The sequence below is a fragment of the Nelumbo nucifera genome, chromosome 6 (genome assembly GCF_055504915.1).
Source record: "Nelumbo nucifera cultivar China Antique chromosome 6, China Antique-T2T, whole genome shotgun sequence".
NCBI lineage: Eukaryota > Viridiplantae > Streptophyta > Magnoliopsida > Proteales > Nelumbonaceae > Nelumbo > Nelumbo nucifera.
Window position 1 is genome coordinate 51,410,259 of NC_142654.1, and position 20,781 is coordinate 51,431,039.

General features: G+C 39.4%; 1 protein-coding gene and 1 pseudogene across 2 annotated transcripts in view; both read left to right on the forward strand.

Annotated features, from left to right (window-relative positions):
* LOC104587715 (double-stranded RNA-binding protein 1-like) overlaps window positions 1–7,970 on the forward strand; it is a 37,311-nt gene extending 29,341 nt beyond the window's left edge. The window contains exon 6 of the mRNA XM_010245427.3: window positions 7,126–7,970. Coding sequence (XP_010243729.1) covers window positions 7,126–7,598 — 473 coding nt within the window. The 3' untranslated portion in view covers window positions 7,599–7,970. The remainder of the gene's footprint in view (window positions 1–7,125) is intronic.
* LOC148791044 (THO complex subunit 5B pseudogene) lies at window positions 466–7,057 on the forward strand (annotated as a pseudogene). Its single transcript, XR_016077387.1, has one exon. The product of XR_016077387.1 is annotated as a THO complex subunit 5B pseudogene (transcript).
* Window positions 7,971–20,781: the final 12,811 nt, after the last annotated feature.

The following is a 20,781-nucleotide window of genomic DNA, read 5'->3' on the forward strand; positions in this document are numbered from 1 at the left end:
AGCAATATCATGTTCATTGTATGCAACATATATCATCACAACACTTTTCATGTTCATTGAAATAACAAATTAATAAATAAGTAAATAACAAATTAACAATATAACAAATTAATATTGATCTAGATTCAATATATTTCTGGAATGCATTTCAGCTCAGGAAATATTGAAATGCATACTAATATTGAATTTGGATTCATAAAGGAGGAGGAGGCGGCAGAGGACCTGTATACACTACGCAGTACGCACGATTCAAAAAGAAAAAGAAAGAGGAGGAGGAGGAGGACCTGTACCTCTGTACGCATGCTTCGATTTGTCTTCCTCCCTCCAATATTCTTGATCTTGAATCTTGAGTTCGGTCTATGAGAACTGGGAAGTCTTCTTGAAATCTTGAGTTTGGTTGAACAAAAAAGGGGGAATAGCAGTTTTGGTCGATGGAAACCCACATTTTTTGGGGTTTTCACTTTTTCTTTTATTTTTTCCAAAATTACCCATCATGAAATCAAGTTTTCCCCACCCAAAACCCTTTTAACTTGAGGTTACTGCCTCATGTAAATTGATGTGGAAGGCCAAAGGCCTACACCTCACTAAAACTGAGGCTTACGTCCCTTGAGCTAAGACTGAGGCTACCAAGGCTAGGCGAAATTTGGCCGCCTCGCCTTAGATGCCTTTTAAAACCATGATTACATCCCCTGTTCTTTAATTGAGCTTTTGTAGGAAGCTTATTATTTAACATCAAATAAACAAAAGTTTTTAACTTTGGGGGACATTTTAGGTTCCAAACCTTTGAAGCCAATTAAAGGAATCGTTTTGACCTAGTGTCAATGAGCACTTAAGCAAATAGATCGACTTGATGGTGAAGTCACCATTTGGATTACAACATCCCCAAATATTATCATGTAATTCTGCCCAAATTTTGTCCTCGATCCAACACTCTCTTTTGAAGTCAATCATATCCAAGATCAAGGTATTGTTGTTTTCTTTATTCTCATAATGAATAAAATTTGATAGGGGTTGGTCTGTCATCCAATTTTCAATGCCAAAATCTAATAGATCTCCCATTTCTGCCATTGAGTGCCTTTTCTTAATAGCTTCCTAGCGAGAAGGATACCTCTTCAGGCCCAAGAAATACCCTTCCTCACTTTTACATTCTAGAAATTTTCTGTTTTCATATATTTGTCTTTAATAACTTTTACCTATGGATTTTCCTCGTTAAGATTCTTCCATCCTAATTTGGCTAAACTTGCCTCATTAACCCATTGAAGCTTCCTTAAGCCCATACCACCCCATCTTTTTGGAGTACAAACTCTCCCAATTTAGGAGATGAATGGGTTCTCTCCTATTTGAGTTTGTTCATAGGAAATCTCTTTGAAGTTTGTCCAGTTCCTCTATAGCATTTTTTGGGACTTTGAATTCTCTCATAATAAATTGAGGCATCATGTTTGTGGTAGAATTGATAAGAGTGAGTCTACTTGCCAGAGAGGGAATTTTTCTTCCAATTTGCCAATTTTTGGATCATTTTCTCCTTGATAGTAGAGAAGGTATATTTTGTTACTCTCTTTGTGATAATGGGAGGATTCAAGTAGCATTCCTAGGAATTTTGGAGAGAATTTTCTGAAATCTGTGGAGAGTATTCTTTGAGAAAAGAAATGATGATTTGTTAAAATTTGGACATTGACTAGAAGCAAGCAGGGATGGTTGAGTTAGCAAAAAGGATACAATCATCTGCAAACTGTAAAATGGGGATCTTTGTACCTCCCCTAGAAATTTTACAGCCAATTTTTTTATTAGTTATCATAACTTCCTTCTCCAACTTTTTTGATAGTGCTTCAGCATAGAGCACAAAGATATAAGGAGAAAGAGGGTTTCCTTGCCTGATTCCCCTACTTGGTTTAAACTCATCTGCTGGATTCCCATTTATTAAGATTTTGTATGAAACAATTCTTATACATTGCATGATGTTATGGACACATTCCTTGGGAAGACGTACCGTTGCCACCGGCAGCAATAGGCACCTGACCCACCTTCAGCAGCAACAGTGATTCAATGATTCTCATCCTACCCAGTTCGGCAACATCAGTCTTATCTAGATTAGATTAGATCATCTTGCTTGTTCTTATCTTATTCTATTGCTCTTATCTTATCTTGTTAGTAGCTTATCAGATTAGGATTAGCTTATCTTATCTTTAGCAAGATAGAACTGGAAGTCTCCCTATTCGGCAAGGAGACTCCCTTTGATTAGGACTCTTGTAATCTCCTATTTAAGGAGATCCCATTATTGAATGAGGATATCAAATTTCCAGTCAAGAAAGAGAGTAAAAGGAGAGTTCGGTGATCTCTTGGACAAATCACCCTCTAGGACGCCAAGATAGTTCAGCTAGGAAGGGGAGGAACAAGGGAAAACAGGAGCTTTTCCCCGTGGACTGACCCGTGACGAGATCCTACGCCCGGGCCCATAACAACTTGGTATCAGAGCCAACCGTCATGGGAGATCTGGAGCAGCTATCATCCAGGGTCCACGAACTGGAGCATAGGCTCGTGGAAACCAGCGTGGAGGTTCGTGAGGTCAGACGATGTCCGGGAGCTGCGACGCTTGCTGGAATCGTATTTCTCTAACAAGGAGAGGAATCCAGAAGGGGCTGTAACCACAAACAGCCGCCGACCAAACTTGACGGAGTCGTTCGGTGAACAGCAGGTCGCCGCCCCGGTAGCCGCAGTCATCCCCAAGTACAACAGGCTGGAATTCCCGTTGTACAACGGCAATGGAGACCCCTTAGGCTGGCTGTATCGCTGCGAGCAGTTTTTTCGGAATCAATGGACAGATGATCGGGATAAGGTAAATCATTCTATATTGCTAGAAGAGGGTCGTGTTAAAGCAGAAACAGAATGGGCTAAGACACCAGTAGATTTCACTACATTGCAGCTTCACAATTTGATGTATGAGAAAATTCATTTTGTGAAAGCCATAAAGGTGCACAAAGATTTCAAGTCAAAGTATCCGGATATTGAACTTGTGCCTGAGGAAGAGTTTTTCAGTTCAGCCCCTCAAGATATTAAAGGATCTGTACTATCAAAAGACAGTGCACATGACCTGATGCTAAGGCGGCTTAATTTTGAGCTTTTCCGGCGAAAAGAACTCTGCAAACTTCATGAGAAACTGGAGCAACACAAGAAAAGCCTTATGGAGACCATTGCAAACCGAAAGTTCCTTTCAAGTCTCCCGAAATCTCTGAAGAAAACATCCTTGCTTGTCCAACACCAATTGGGGGTTCTGCATACAAAGAAATTAAAGCAACATAATTTAGCAGAATTACTGCCACCTCCACTCTATGTGATTTACTCACAATTGCTGGCTCAGAAGGAGGCATTTGGGGAGAGTATTGAATTGGAAATTATAGGAAACATGAAGGATGCTCAAGCCTTTGCCCACCAGCAAGCAATTAAGGACAATGGTGTTTCTACAAATACAGAAATGAATAAGTTGGAGGATGATGCGCCTGATGAGGAAGAGGAGGGCCAAAGAAGGAGAAAGCGGCCAAAGAAGGTTACTGGAAAAGAGAACCTTAACCAATCAGGAATCTATCGATCTCATCCTCTTAAAATCATCCTTCATATACATGATGATGAGGTTTCAAATCCCAAGCCTGCAAAACTGGTTACTCTGAGGTTTGAATACTTATTGAAGTTGAATGTTGTATGTGTTGGGATTGATGGCTCTCAAGAAGGACCTCAGAACAACATCTTATGCAACTTGTTTCCTGATGATACTGGTACTAAGCTTCCCCATCAGTCAGCTAAGCTCTTTGTTGGTGCTGCTGTTGAAGTCTTGGTAGAATGGTGTAATTTACCATCGGCCGAAGCCACATGGCTCCCATTGGCAGAGTTCCACGCCACATATCCAGAGTTCGAGCTTGAGGACAAGCTCGTAGTCCAGGAGCGCAGTAATGTTATGGACGCATTCCTCGGGAAGACGTACCATCGCCGCTGGCAGCAACAGGCACCTGACCCACCGCCAGCAGCAGCAGTGATTCAGTGATGCTCATCCTACCCAGTTCGGCAACAGCAGCCTTATCTAGATTAGATTAGCTCATTTTGCTTGTTCTTATCTCTTATCTTATCTTGTTAGTAGCTTATCAGATTAGGATTAGCTTATCTTATCCTTAGCAAGATAGAACTGGAAGTTTCCCTATTCAGCAAGGAGACTCCCTTTGATTAGGACTCTTGTAATCTCCTATTTAAGGAGACCCCATTATTGAATGAGATATCGAATATTCAGTTGAAGAAGTGAGTTAGGAGAGTTGGTGATCTCTTGAACAAATCACTAGAGGCGCCAAGATAGGTTCATCAAGAGCAGGAAGGAACAAGGGAAAACAGGAGGTTTTCCCCGTGGACCGACCCGTGATGAGATCCTATTCTCGGGCCCTCAGCAACTTGGTATCAGAGCTAGGTGTCATGGGTGATCTGGAGCAGCTACCATCCAGGGTCCACGACCTCGAGCACCAACTCGTGGAGACCAGCTCCAAAGTCCGTGAGATCAAAGACGAAGTGAGGGAGCTGCGATGCCTGATGGAGCTATTCCTTTCTAGCAGGGAAGGGAACTCTGAAGGAGGGACAACCGCCAATGGCCGCCGACCAGATCTGCCAGATTCTTTTGGCGAACAGCAGTCCGTTAGCCAAAGAACCGCAGTCGTCCCCAAGTACAACAGGCTGGAATTCCCATCGTACAACGGCAACGGAGACCCCTTGGGCTGGCTGTATTGCTGCGAGAATTTTTTCGGAACCAACGGACAGATGACCGGGATAAGGTAAGTCTAGCCGCCTTTCACTTAACAGAGGAAGCACAACTTTGGTTTTATCGGTTAGAGCAAGAAGAACCCGAGCTCAGTTGGCCCCAGTTTAAGTCCTATTGCCTTCTTAGGTTCGGACCCCCATTGACCAGCAACCCACTGGGTGAGCTGATTAACCTTAAACAGACCGACACAGTGGCTGAATATCAGCGACAGTTCCAAACCGTCCTCGCGAGGGCATCCTCCGTGCGACCCGACCAGCAAGTGGATATGTTCACGGCAGGGCTATCAGAACCCCTGCGGGTGGATGTCGAGATGCAGAGTCCCCCAAATTTGGTCACAGCCATGAACTTAGCCCGCGCGTTCGAGCGCAAACTGCAGCTCAGCCACGGGCCCAATATGCCTCCTCACGATCTAGGATTTTGTCCAGCTGTTTCTGGAGGGCACTCTCCAAGTTAATTAGAGCTGGCTCTTCAATAATTTTCTTTTGGGTTTGTTCCAATCTAGTCAAAAGGGATTTCTTCCTTTTGAAAATATCCCCAAATCACATTTTGCTCCATTCTTTAAGAGGTCTAGCTAAATTATTCCTTTTTTTAACAAATTGAATAGCTCTAGAGCCATTCTTTAAGATGTGGATCCAAGCACCACATAGATTCAAATTTAAAAGGTTTAGGCCCGTTATGATTAGGCAAATCTGTGTGGAGGGAGGAGCAAAGGAGAATGATCAGAAGCTAAGAAAGGAAGATTGGAAAGAAGGGCATTTGGGAATAGCATCCTCCATCATGCTACTATCAATGTCTCTAACCCAGTTCCAAACCGTTCTCTGTTCACTTTTGTTTGGGGGAGCATATATGCAAGTACACCACCATGACTTATTTGAGGCATTCTCATTGACTAGATAATGAGCCAGTCTATATTAGAGAACACAAGTTGGAGATAACATTGGCTCCATAAACCACCAGGAAATCCTATAGGATCCAATTAAAACATAATAATCAAATTTAAGTTTTCTAACAATTCTTTTTGCATGATCTGGGTTTAACTCTAGTTTCCATCAAAAAACAAATAGCAGATTAACAACATGACGCTGTAACCAGGGCCTACCTGCCCCTCTGACATTCCAACTAATCACAATCATTTATACTGAATTGCATTTTCTGGACCCATATTGTCCTTTTCATTTGTTGAAGTCTCTTTGTTGTTAAAACCTTCTCTTGATCATCCAACTCGTCCCAATCCTCCTCCATCAGATTGTCATCAGCATCATCATCTTTGAAGTTTTCTTCTCTTACAAGATCACCTCCATTCTCATTCAAGTCTTCTTTATTCCTATGGAACCTGAAATTATTCTTAAGATTTACAGGTATCTTCTTAGTTCAGACCACGATTGTACATACTGTTTCTTTTACCATTTTTTGGGAACCCAAATTGCTTTTGGATAATTGGTGTTTCGTGGTTCACTAGTTGCCATACCTGAATTGAAAACTCTGGTTTTGGAGTACTCTTCTGCACATGCAAACCTTTTATTTTTCATCGAGTTCCAACTGCTTCGCTTGCCAGCCCAAGAGTTAACCTTAGAAGGAACAAAAATTTTCGATCCAAAAACATTATTGTTCATGGGAGCTTTTCTTTCATGTTATCTAAATTTACATCTACTGACCACGGTGCATCCCCCATTGCCGTTTGCCGCCCCCCTCCCTCCCCCTCCGGGGATTTTGGACACTCAAAGGCCTTATGGCCCCTCCAACCACAATTGATGCAAAGATTAAAAGTGTTTTTGTAGAAAACCCTGATCTTAAGAACAAAAAGAAGATCGACTCTAACACAAATAGGGGTGGCAATTTTTCACCCAACCCACCCATTTACTTGGCGGGTTGGAAATGGGTTGATCACCCATTGGGTCAATTTAAATGGGTTGGGTCGGGTTGGGTTGTGGATAACCATTGGGTTAACCACTAAAGATACAAGTATTAATTCCTTAGCCTTTTTTTTTATTTGTTTTCATTTGAATGAAATAATTTATAATTAATGTATTAATTTTCTGTTAATTATTGACTAAAATTAGTTTTGTCTCAAATCAACACACTTGATTCAAATTGACATAAATCCAAATCAACTTAACCCGAGTCCAGATCAGCTCAATTTGGTCTAAATATGAACAGACCTGATCACCTCGGTTTGGTTCATTTGATTTCAGATAGATGCATGCCTTTCTCTTACAATTTCATCTTTTTCATCCTTGTTGACAAAAATAATTATGTTGAGGTACCAAAAAAAAATTAGAACACTTGCATAGGCAGAAAATTCTGCAAATATGATCATATTTATTCATGTATCATAGGTGGAGATCAAGACGCAAATCTGGCAGAAAGAATTTCAGCCAATGCAAAAGATGGTACCCGTCACTCTATGCTTCCTTCAGGGCATGCCAATGATAGTACACCGAAAAGCAAGAAATTGCCTTGTTCATCAGATGACATATATGCCCATCTACGGGATCCATTTCCATCAATATGTTCCTCATCCGATGATGATTTTTCATCAGATGGGCCATGTTCACCTAAACTGTCTTCCGGGGGCTCAGAATGCTTGAATGTGGGTACAAGTGTATCTGCTGTTGATTCAAATATTAAGGTAGTGGCCAATGAAAGGCCTCAACTGAGTAAGAGGATAAGGGTATACCCTCGCAAGCCAGACATGACATTCCCTAGGGGCGTCACCATATTGCCCATCAGCGACGACAAGTGGGTGGCCCTGAGCTTGGATTTCCCAAAAGAAGATAACCAACATGGTGAAGCGCTTATTTCTCGGTGATGCTTGATCTCCCATTTGGTTGTAGTTTCAGTATTTTGGGTACAAGACACAGTACCACAAATGCAAGTCAATCTAATCTGTAAATCCTTGTATTATCTTTACAAGATATAAGTTGATGGTCTTTAGATCCCTGCCAAGTAATCTACTTGACAGCTTTATTTGTTCTGTTGAATTAGGGCCCCCTTTTTTGTCTCGGAAATTAACATGGTACTTTGGTTTGCCCTTTTTTGTTTCGCTTTTTTACTTTCGAGACCTTAATCCAATAGACGTGTGGATCATGATCCATGTTGGATCCCATAATGCTTGTGGGTCTCGTTACATTCATCAATAATTTAATAATAATGCTTGTGGGTCTCGTTATATTCATCAATATTTTCAGTAGTCTATTGCCTAACACGAGGCTGACACATGGTTTAAATTGGTATCCAAGGTGACGGGCATGTGGCACGGTGAAATGGCCCTGTATTGATGCCATTTTCTGTATTGGCTTGTATTCGACCACAAGGTTCGAAGTATCGCTATGATATATGTAAAGGGTGTATCGCGTTGATTTCCAAACCTACCGAATGAGTAAGTTAAAAGTGTTTAGATGTTTTCTTTTCAATTGACTAAAAATATCATATAATAATTCACAAGCAGAGAGGGGTATCTTATCTATTTATAATTAATCAAAGTGTGTGACATATCTAAAAATTGATTTAGATATTTGAAATCAACGGCTTCATATTTGAAGTAATGTAATCCCACATGCCGGTGTTTACAGAAGAAATAAAAATCAAGAGTAAAATGAATAAAATTGATTTCCTTAAGCTTTGAAATTGACTGCATTGGATGATGAAATCATGGAATAAAAACTGATGTAGGATCAATTTCTTTCTATTCCCATGCACCGGTTATTTGCAAATTTAATATATATATATATATATATATATATATATTAAAGGAAGGCTTTCAGGCTAAAATTTCCATTATTCAGATACATGGTTTTTTCAAAATTTGACATGTCATTTTCTGAGAAGTTAAAACCTACAACCCACTACCATCATTCAGGCAAGTGGCATTTCCATTTTCTAAAAAGCTAGACAGGTGGTAATTTCTGAGAAATTCCTGTTAAAACCCACAACTCACTATCAAGCTAGATTTCCCCACTATTCAAATACATGGCTTTCTCATTTTTTTGGAAAGCTAGACACATAACATTTTTTGAGAAGTTGCTTCTAAAGCCTACAATCCACTACTACCATTTTCAATCCATTCCTAAAAAAATGTAGAAAATGCAAAAGTAGTTATCCACAACCACTTCTACCTACATTCTATCAATTTCACTTAATCATTAATCCTTTATGTATCATAGCAAAAAAAATTATCCATATTCTAATAATTATTGAAAAGCTATTTTTTGAAATAAATATTTTTTTAAATTTTAATAATTATTTAAAATATTAATAAATATAAATTTAATAGTAATAATTCTATAATATAAATTTAACATTATTAATTTCCCGTACTTAGTACGGGGTCATTCACTGATAATAATTAAAATGACATCTATTTTTTTTTGAGTACGCACTATACATCACACACGTCAGGTTCGGTATTCATGTTTAATTTGATTGGATCCCATTGGTTTCTTTTGGGTCGGGTTTGATCTTGATCAAGACCATATTAAACCCGACCCGTTGACATCACTTCGAGGAAACCTCCAACTTCACTAACTTGAGAATTTATAGTTTGTAACTTTGTACAGAAAAATGAAGACTTTATAATTAATAATTAAGGGTCGTTTTCTTTTTCGAAAGCCCATAATGGTCGTTCTTCCATAAATTCAGCAATTCTTTATCCCTCTCCCACTACTGAGATAAAAAAGCATGTTGGTTTCCAACTTTATCCACAGAGCAAATTGGATTCCACTTGAAAGTCCTACGTCTCAGACAGCTAAGCCTAACAAGTTTCTCCTCCCTAATCTTGCCACATGTCCCACTTATGCCTGTCCGCACAAACTGCCGAAAAACAGAATGCAACTCACAATCAAAGCATTCAAGAAGGTTCATGAGATATAATAGGCACATTAGATAAGCATAATGAGTGAGCATGTAATAACTGTGTGACATATGTCTTAGTTAATGTGTTTTTCATTCAACTATTTTTGTTCCGTTAGATAGAAATTGTTCATTATTTTGTTATCTTTATCAAAATAATTAAAAATAAAAAACAATAAAAAAAAACCTAAATGAATTCCAATTCCCAACACGTATAGGTTTTCTTTTTTCATTGTTTTTATTTTTAATTATTTTGAGAAAAATAATAAAATAATGGATAATTTCTGTTTAATGGAACAAAAACATTTAGATTAAAGACACATTAACTGAGACATGTATCACACAATGCCAACTACTTCCGGACCCTTCATGAGCTGGCTTCACAACCAAAACAACCCATTTGAGTTCAAGCATAAATCATTAAACACCAAGACTAATCAATAAAAAATAACCAGAAGAGCCCACTAAAATTCTAGTATAAAAACTCAAGCAGAAAATTCCCGAAAGATAAGGAAGAAGAGAACTCTGATTCAGACTTTCCACTGCATTCTTTGGACTGTAGAAATGTACAAAGACAAAATTAAAGAGAACAAAGAGAAATGCATACATGAGTTAGTTCAAAATGGTTGAAAGATCGAACAACTAACGACAGTGATAGCCCTATTCGTGGCCTGGGTTTCAATATTGAGGCCTTGAACAGAAATGGTGAAGTGAAGGACAAGGAGGGAACAATAGAGGAGAAGGGGCTAACAACTTCAGTGTGACTGATCACCAGCCATTCTCAACCTTCTGAAGGAACTACCATTGAAGAAGCTCAGAAATTTGAAGTTGGGTAATCCTTGTTGAAGGTTATGAGGGTGAAGGAGGGAGAAGGTGAGAGGTCTCTTGTGAATGTGAGAGTGTGAGAGGCCTGGAAAGGATGGTCAGGATTTATCCTGTTTTGGCTCGTGGCATGGTTTTTATTGCATGAGTGCTTACGCTTCTCAATTCTCACCGAATTTTCTCATATTCAAAATTCAAGAGGTGGACTGGATATGGGGCCCACCATCGTAAAAGGACTAAATTCATCGAAGATCCACTGCAAGCTGCATCTTCTTCAGAATAAATGATAAGGTACATCTATATTATTCTAAGTTCAGCTTTAGCTGCTTAGACGTGGGACCTACCGAAACATATCCTGCTAGGAACGGCTGGAATCGTAAACGTGGAGGTGGTGGGATCTGCCCCTCACACAGGGCACCTCAAAACGATCACACAGGCACATCCGACCGTGCATTGTCAATATTTCTTGTGAGGTGCAGTTCTTATAAAGTATTCATAGATCCAGGGGAAAAAGGAGAAAGAGAGGAGAAAGAAAAAGTAAAAGAAACACGTGTATTAAATAAAAATGGTACCTTCTTCCAAAGAGCTGAATCTGCTCTCACATTAAAACGAGGGGAGTTACGCGCAAAACAATGGATTATCCTTGCACGCTCACTTTATAATCGGCACATGGGATTACCATTTTCTCAATGCTGAATGCATCACACATCTCCACATTTTGTATATATTGATTTCGTAGACCTTAAGTTTCCGTGCACTTATCTAAAGAACCAATCCATTATAATTGGTCTGGGAGGGAGATTTCTTACTTCACCTACATCCTTGTGGGGTAAAGTTCTGCATGTAAAGTATTTATGGGGCCATTTAGAGGCTACCTTTCAAGTCAAATGGTTCCTTATGTGTGGTAATGACTTAAAGGATGGGGAATTGATGCATTACATGATTCGTTTTTTGGTATTCGGTGTCATGCATCATTAATAACTTTTTACTTGACCCTTTTTTCCCAAGGTGCTGGTTGCGAAATCTAATTCCACATCAACATTAGAATAAACCAGTTAATACACGAATGAGCCAACCCTCGATTGGTTTATTAAATAACTTAAAGGATGGCCATTTTAAACATTATTTTTGATGGAACTATTGCTGCATCAGTGTCATCTATCACATTGTCAGTTACATCTCAATTGATGCAGGACAAATTTATCAACTTTTACATGGAACCCATCTAAGACATGATTTGTCTTAACCCTCAAGATAAACTTGGTGTTCTATGTCATGAAGCAATATCACATTGTCAGTTACATCTCAATTGCTATTGCTTGTTATTATATTTGGTATGCCCGAATTGAGAAATGTTTCAGAAATAGACAAATACTTCCCCAAACTCTCATTAATATAATAAATTAAATAGTCCATATCTCCATGCCTCGGAATGATTCTCATGGTTTTGATGTGCATCCCACTACTCAAAAGTTTGTGATTCGTATCAACCAATCTATTGATTTATTATCTTTACTGATGCAGGGAAAATATCTGACTCCTTTTGGCTTATCATACTATCAAGGAATGTATCCCGTTTAAAAATTATAGGAGGCCGAATTTCCACTATTACCTTTATTGATCAAACTGAACTTTTTTCTATTATGTAGGCCATAACAGAAATCCATAACCGGAATTGTGGAGATATCTTTACATGTTTTGTGTTAGATAGTGTATGCCCTTAGCTCCAATCAGATTGATGTACTTATGACATTTATTGTAAATGAATAAAGTACATATTTGATTCATGCTATTATGGTGTGTTTCTATGTAATACCCTTAAATTGGACACTTATGAGGCTCGTGTTAATTTAGAATTTTCACAGCCAGTGGGTCGATCTGGGGAGATCTATCCTGATAAGGCTAACATTGATGCCGCCAAGTTGGTTGGGGTGGCCTGTCTCAGCCGCTAGAGTGAGACCCGAGGTACATGCAGTGTAGGTTCACTTGAAACCCTGAACCGGACCAGAATTCCAGTATTGCCCTGGACCTTGGTGATTAGTGGGCAAAACTGGAATGTTACACCTGACCCCTAGACTCGATTATGATACTACACTAGGTGTCGGATTGGGCTATCTTTGATATGCCAATCAGTGAGATCCTTAGAGGGGGTCAAAACCTGGGTATGTTGGGACAGTCCGAGAATTCATCTGAGTGGGTAATCATAGTGACAGGATCAGCCCCTTTATCAGACAAAGGTAATGATCGGGGATGCACTCTCTCTGATGGAAACCAAGACTACCGACAACCAATTTCAATCGTTGAAATTTGTTTTGCAAAATATATTTATATACGGATATACATATATATATATATTATGGTTTCAAATTGTTTGCAAAAGGTTTTAATTCCCAAGATCTATGTGAGTAGAGAGTGCAACACTGTTCCTTGTAGCCGAGGGAGAGGTCCTCTCTTGTCGGGTAGTGTTTGATCATTATGGGCTGAGAGGTTAAGTGTAAGGCCATTGAGGGTTATACCTGATGGGCTAATCTTGCATCTGCCCACAGTCCCTAGGTTTTTATAAGGTGGCTTGGCCCAGGGACCACTTAGTGTAAGTGTTGGGCCCATTAGGAGTCCATGTGATGGGCTTCAGGGGGTTTACTATCTTTCTAGTGAATTCGGCCAGGCCTTGGAAGGTTAATGAGCATTTAGACTTATTGGGCCTAAAGCCCATTTCGAACTGGTTTAGTTGGACTAATTAAAGAGAGGGGCGGATCTGGGATTGGATCAGCAGATAGGATGGGGTCTTACCCTATCCACTCAGAGAGTCCATATCTAAATTTGGATCTAGAAACCTCCTAATGAGATTATGAGAGAGTTGATCTAATCTGCAAATAAGATAATGACTTATCCTTATCTCTTAAAGAGAACTCCTTATCCAAATACAAATTTGGATTAGGAAACTCCTAATGAGATTATGAACTCTCTTTAAGGCTATAAAAGGAGGAGAGGGCGAACCATTCAGTCCATCCCAAAAACATCCCAGAATCCAGATATCAGATCTCAGATCACCTAAAGAGAAGACAGTAACAGTGTGACTACGCCATCTTCTCCCTACGTTTTCCTCTAGTTTCCGCCATACTACCAGTTCGATCTCCATTATAGGAGCGATCAAGAAGAGCCTTGATATCAGTATTTAGAGAAAGGCTGATCTGAAGTCGTGCTCACTGCCTCCACCAAATTCTTGTTGAAGAATTTGGTTCGTTGGACGAACACTACTGATTTTGCTCCACCATTTACTATGTCATCTTCAATGGGAGTAGTTTTTGGAGTTTTTTCTTTGGGCGTGAACACCTTCGTTGGAAGATACTGCATCTTCGTATCAGGTAGATCCCTCTCCTACTGTTTTGTTCAGATCTGGTTCGGTTCTTGGTTCAAGACTGATCCTTGAAAAGCAGTTTTCTAAAACAGGGAATGTGATTCCCACATGGGAGAGAGAAATTTTTTAAATTTCGCCCTACCTTCCTGTAGGGTTCGGCCATCCATATGATGGATCTCTCATCCCTTCATTTTGATGCACAACAGATAGTTCGAGCCTGGCCATGCCATTGGCTTTTGTTAAAAGACCAGAAATTTAGTTATGAACCTTTCAAATGTGAAGTTTTATTTTGTAAATCGAACTTATAATGTTCCTACCCACACGGTGTTCCAAATAGCTAAATCGCATTCTCACCCATTTTTTGCTATGTATGACTAAGTAACTTGAAGAAATTCTGGAGCTTCAACCAAATAAGACCAAAACTCGTCATATTCATATGGAGAATGATACATGATACTCTTCCCACATGGTACAGGTTAAGGCCAAAATGATTTCAGACATTGTATGTTCATTTTGTGTGCAGACCGAGGAAACTTCAGAACACCTCATCCTACACTGCCATTTGAACGACTTAGGGTTGTTCATAAGAAGGCCCAACCCGACCAAACCGACCAACCCGGACCGACCCAACCCGAGTCGACCGGGTTTTCATCAGTACGGGTCGGTTTCGGGTTGTGCGAATTCCTAAACCGATGATTCGGGTCAGTTTCAGTTTTCACACAAGAAAACCGAAACTAACCCGAACCGAACCGACTTAGTTCCTAGTTCAAACATGAAGTTCCAAAGCCCATTAGGCCACCTAGTTTTTGAATGGTTGCAAGAAACTTTGGATTAGTGAATAGTGATTAATGAACAACTTTTGTGATTAACTTTTCATTTAAATTTTATCATAGGAGAAGGCTGAAATGATGTTCAATTTATGACTATTTTTAAAATTAGCAAGATTTTATCATAGGGATGAACTTAGAACCGAAACCGACCCAAACCAACCCAACCCGACTCAAACCGACTAGGTCGGTTTTGCTTAACACTGGGTCGGTTTCGGTTTCTATGTCAGGTAACCCGACCAGGTCGGGTCGGTTGGAAAAACCACAGTAAACCGACCCAATCCGACCCGTGAACAGCCCTAATACGACTGATGTGGTTTGGTTCAGACCTTAGGGTCTGTTTGGTTTGAGGGAATAGGACCCTGAAATCGGAATCAGAATGAATCATTCCGATTCTGGATGTCCGGAATGGGAATGAGTAGGTGGAATGCCATTCCCCCGTATGAGGAATGGCCATCCCGGAATGTGATTCCCATTCCGCTATAGTTTCCTTTTCGCAACAGGAAGGTGGGTTTCACTTTCTTTGCTTCGTTGTTCGTTTTTTCTTATCGATGATCTACTATGGGATTCGATTTATCGCCTTCCCTCCCCTGTTTTTTTATGCTTTCTGCTACTGTTGATGTTTCATTTTGGGTTTTTCGGACTGCCCTACTGTCGATCTGTGATCCATGAAGGTAATCTTGATATCTCTGTGGATCTGCAGTTGGCTCCTGGCACAGAAAGGTAATCCATGAAGGTGGGTTTTTCGGACTGCCCTTGGCTCTTGGCACAGATGACTTTTTGGACAGCCCTTCGCTCCTGGCATAGAAAGGTGGGTTTTTCGGACTGCCCTGGGTTTTCTTGACTCCATCTTAACTGACTTGCATTTGCTTCTCAGATCGTAGGCAAATATGTAAAAGATGTTCGACTACTCATCGCAACTAGACCTGTTCATGGGCCGGGCCGGGCCGGGTTCGGGCCAGGCTTTGACTCTTTATTAACAAAAAACTGTTAGGCCCAAGCCCGAGCCCGGCCCGACCAGCGGGCCTATAACTTGGGCCCGAGCCCGGCCCTGATAAAAAACCCGAAGCCCGAGCCCGAGCCCGAAGCCCGACCTAATAAAAGAAATTCAAAATTTTCCCTATTCAAATGGACATTTTTTATTTTAATTTAGATGTTTTTCCCCTATTTAAATGAACAATGAGCCTACAAGTGAATCAATGACCTTCTCAAATCAAAAAAATTATTCAAATAGACATCACATAGGGTTTTTACTTAGTTTTAACTATAGGTCGGGGCGGATTTACTTAGGTTTAACTATAGGTCGGGCCGGGCCGGGCTCGGGCCGGGCTATTTTGGCAAAGCCCGAGCCCGGCTCGAATTTTATGCGGGTCGGGCTTTTTGGTCCGAGGTTAAGCCCGCGGGCCAAAAAGCCTGTTCAAGCCCGTCCGGGGGTCGGGCCACCCGGCCCATGAACAGGTCTAATCGCAACCCAGGAGCAGTCAGAGATCGCCTCGGCCCTCAACCTCCTCGATGCCGCTCTTGCCCTCTCTCCGCGACTTGAGTTGGCTCTGGAGCTCAAAGTTCAATCCCTCCTCTACCTCCGGTGCTTCAAGGAGGTCGCCGACATGCTCCAAGAGTACATTCTGAGTAACAAGATGGTCTACGAGGAATCGTCCCTCTCCTCCGATAAAGTTCGATCCCTCCTCTACTTCCGGTGCTTCAAGGAGGTCGCCGACATGCTCCAAGAGTACATTCTGAGTAACAAGATGGTCTACAAGGAATCGTCCCTCTCCTCCGATAACTCTTCTCAGCAGCTCTCAAGGGAGCGAGTTAAGCTCCTCTCGTTGTCATCGGACTTTTCAGATTATTCAAATGCTTCTCTCTGTTCGACTTGACGAAGAAAGTCATGGCCGGCCTCTACAAAAAATGTGAAAAGCAAGGCTAGTGGAGGTAATTTCTGAAGTAGCGCGATCTTGTCACTCCTATCTGGCGGTGGCCTGGCTCCTAGTGGCAACGGACGATACCTGAGATGGAGAAGACAGTGAAGGATTCCCAGGGAGTTCGCTCGGCGGGAACACTCTGATGCTTAAGTTAGAACTTTGAGAGAGAACTGTAGAGAATAGTAAGAGTGCTAAGAGTGTAGATAGCGCGAAATCACTTCGTAGAAGTCCCTTGTCCCTTGGGGATCGGGACCTTTATATACTGATGTCCTGTCAAATCGGGTGTAATCACCTTTGATCCTCTGCTACAGCCGTTATTCGCCAGGCTGATTCGATTGGGGTAGGTATCCGTCGCAGAGTACGGTCCTGTCGGTTGAGAGACGTTATGCAGAGTCGGCGTGTACCATGCCACCTGACGTGAGACGTGGGCGCAATCCTCTGGGCTGGCAGGTGTTGCGCCGTCAGACAAGAGACGTGGGAGTAGTTTGACAAGTACAGTCTTGTCGGGTAGGAAGTTTCCTGAAGACTCTGAGTTACTCAGTAGCGAGCTCCCTTGTAGCGCGCTCCCTTGTAGCGAATTCCTTTGTAGCGAGCTGCCTTGAGCTATAGTGAGCTGTCTTATGGTGAGCTATTCTGCTGGGGTTTCAGCGAGCTCATCACACCGAGTCTTGGCCAAGCTGCCACTTACGTTGAGTCATGTCCACGTGTCACCTGGTTAGGAGGTCATGTCAAATCACCCTCCATCAATTTCCTCATTTATTTCTCCATCTATTACCATTTAGCTACTTCTTTTGTTTTGATTGTATCCTAATTTTTTGCTCGGTTCATTCAAAATTCAAACTGAGACCATTAGAATTTCTGATTTTTTTGCAAAATTATTGTATCATAATTTCTGCAATTTTTGTTTTTTTAGTATTTTTATGCATTTTCTGTTTTTTTATTTTCATTAGAGGCAAAATTGGAAATCATGGCTGATTCCGATTCCATTCTCTTGATGAACCAAACAGCATCAATCAAAATCTGATTCCAATTCCTGTTTGAACCAAACAGGTAGGAGGAATAGACCATTCCGATTCTGATTCCAAAGGATTCCCATTCCGGTTCTAATTCCGATTCCAATCACGAACCAAACGAACCCTTAGATTTAGACGGGTCCTCTGCTACAACGTAGCCTTGTCAATTAGATTGCTAATTGGATCTCTATGGATGTAATTCTTTGGAATATTTGGCTAGCCCGCAATGGAGCCTTCTCTCAACATATACTTGTTTGAGCCCGGAACAAATCATAAACAAAGCCAATTTAATGACTTATCCTGGGTATTATTAGTCATGCACTACAATCCATCCACTACGATGTCCTTCGCCAGTTCAACCATCACCCGAACAGTCATCTCCACCAACTGAAAGTATAAAAAATAACTTCCAGAGCTGGCATTGTATTGTGAGATGATAATTGCTCTTCTTGAAGGTGACTGAAGCAATAGCCCTTCTTGAATGTATTAAATTTGCTTCCAACTTAGGTATCCAATGTGCTGTTATCGAAGGTGATGCACATTCTTTGACTAATCCCTTCTTGGAGGATTCCTCTTCACCTCCTTGGAGTGTTCATACACTCATGCTCAATTGCAGGAGATATTTGCATAACCTTCCACTTTACTTAGTTACCTTTGCTCCATGTACTTTTAATTGGGTTGCTCACTGCCTTGCCAAGTTGCTCATACTCCACTAGCTTTTCAATAATAAAAACATTGAAGTTATCAAAATATTCTTATTATTGTTAAGGCATTATCATACACAATTTAAAATTTCAACTTCACCCTTCATTAATTTATTTTATCTAATAACTTTCAAAAGTAATTCTCTCTCTTGTTCTAGGATGATGTAAGGTAAAAGGCTGAAGTGAAGTAAAAGGAAGCAAATCATTTTGTTTTTCAAGGTATTTTAATAAATTTACATTTGAATGATGTTTGTGAAGGGTAAATTTGATATTTTAAAAAAAAAATCAATGCATTATATCAGTGTTTTCCATTTGCAATGCTGATGGAAGTAAGGTATTTGCACCTTTTTCCAAAACAATAGGGGAGGTTTTTGTTAAGGTCTATACATAAGGGAGGTTAATAGGATTCCTAGAAAACCCAAGGAGGTTTTTATAATTTTTCCTATTTTTAAATGGATTTTAAATTAACTAAACTAGATTTAAAATTAATTAAACTATATTTAAAATTAGTAGAAATTGCTTATAAACTAATAATTGTTAGATAATTTGGTTATTTTTGTATTAGTTTTAAATAAATTTAAAATAGATATTAGTTTTTAATTTATCTTATTACTTTTTATTAATTAACTTATTTTTATTATATTATACAATGTATTGACAACTTTTGAAGGACTTAACTTTGTGCCCAATTGTTCGATTGGGTGATCACTTTTTTCTATTTTTGGTAACTGTTGGCAATATTCACAACCCTATTATACAAAAACATAATGTTTTTCCTCAAATTTCAAATTTCAATCTTATTCATAAAAAATTAAAAGTTGAACAAAAAGTATAAATTAGAAATATTATATACACACACAGACAAGATGTAATTATGTTATTTTAGTACATATGGATAATGTGTCATAGTTTGATTCATCAATTCGCACAATTGAATCATTGACCTGTTACCTAGAGGCAAAGGCTACCCAACCTCTAAGCTAGTTTTTAAAACAGTAATTTTATTTGTTGAGTGAAGTAAATTATATTTATTCTAAGAAGCAAATAACATGATTAATTAACTTAAAAATTAACTATCTTTTAAATAGAACTAGATTGTTTAACCTAGTAATATAATTAATCATTGAATATCTCCATTTCAATATAATTCATTTTTATTAATAATTATAATTTAATGTAAATATATCTAATTATCTAAAATTATAGTTAAAATAAAATGGATATAGATATAGATAAAATTAATGAATTTAATGGAGTAATGAAGGGGAGAGAAAGTTAATGAGAAATAAGTCTTAAAGGTGATTGACCACTTTAGCTCTTTTGTTTAATTTTAAAATTAGAAAAAAAATAAAAAAAAAAGAAAAAAGATAAGTGCCTTTGAAGAACAACTAGAAAGAAGGAAAATGCCAACTTAGCACATTCCATTTTAATATGTAGATATAAATTGGGTTTAAATACTCTTAACCTGTTGGTGTTGGCCAATACAAACTATATGGTTCTAAAATTCACATTTTAAAGTAAATTAAGTCCATGTTAAGGGTAAATCTATGATTTAGGAGAAGTAGGACATTGGAAGAACTTTGTATCCTCTTAATTCAGGCCCATTAATTGTAGTTAGATACAAATCTTCCACATTTAAGTTTGATTACTCACCAAGGGACTACCCTCTAATGATTGTGTTTATGCTTCTAGTTAAAATAAAGAACACCACATATGATTTATTGTATTAATTAAGACACCCCTATAAGTTTATTTACTAAAATACCCCTGTCTTATTTAATTCTCTAACCCATTAAGGGCCATTTGTAATTTTGTTTGAAAAGGGCCACATAACTAAAAATAGTGAAATAACATGGCCAATTTTTACCAAAAAAAAGAAAGAAAAGAAAGAAAGGACATGGTCCATAAGTCTCCAGCTTTATCCCAAAATACCCCTAACATATTGTTTATCTTCTCCAACCTTACAAACATGAACCAGAGCCATTGAAATCATCTCTCTCTCTCCTTCCTTCCTTCCTTCCTTCTTTCCTTCTCTATTCCTTTCTTTCTCCCTTATTCTACACTACAGGGAATTAATTTTGCTCCATCCAGATGTTAGCAACCAAATTACTACCAGCATTGGATTTTCAAGAGGAATAAGCCATAGAGCTATAATCATTTTGGCCTGAGAGTAAGGATCCGAAGTCCAAGAACAAATGGGTGGATTTTCATGACCTTAATAAGGCCTGCCCAAAGGATGAGTTCCCTCTACCAATCATAGAACTCCAACTACACTCCATTGTGGGCCATGAAATGTTCTACTTCTTGTTAGACAGTGTGTGCCCTTAGCTCCAATCAGAATGATGTACATTATGACATTTAATGTAAATGAATAAAGTACAAATTTGATTCATGTTATTATGGTGTGTTTCTATGTAATACCCTTAAACTAGACACATATGAGACTCGTGTTACTTTAGTATCTTCGTCGTTGGGTAGATCTGGGGAGATTTATCCTG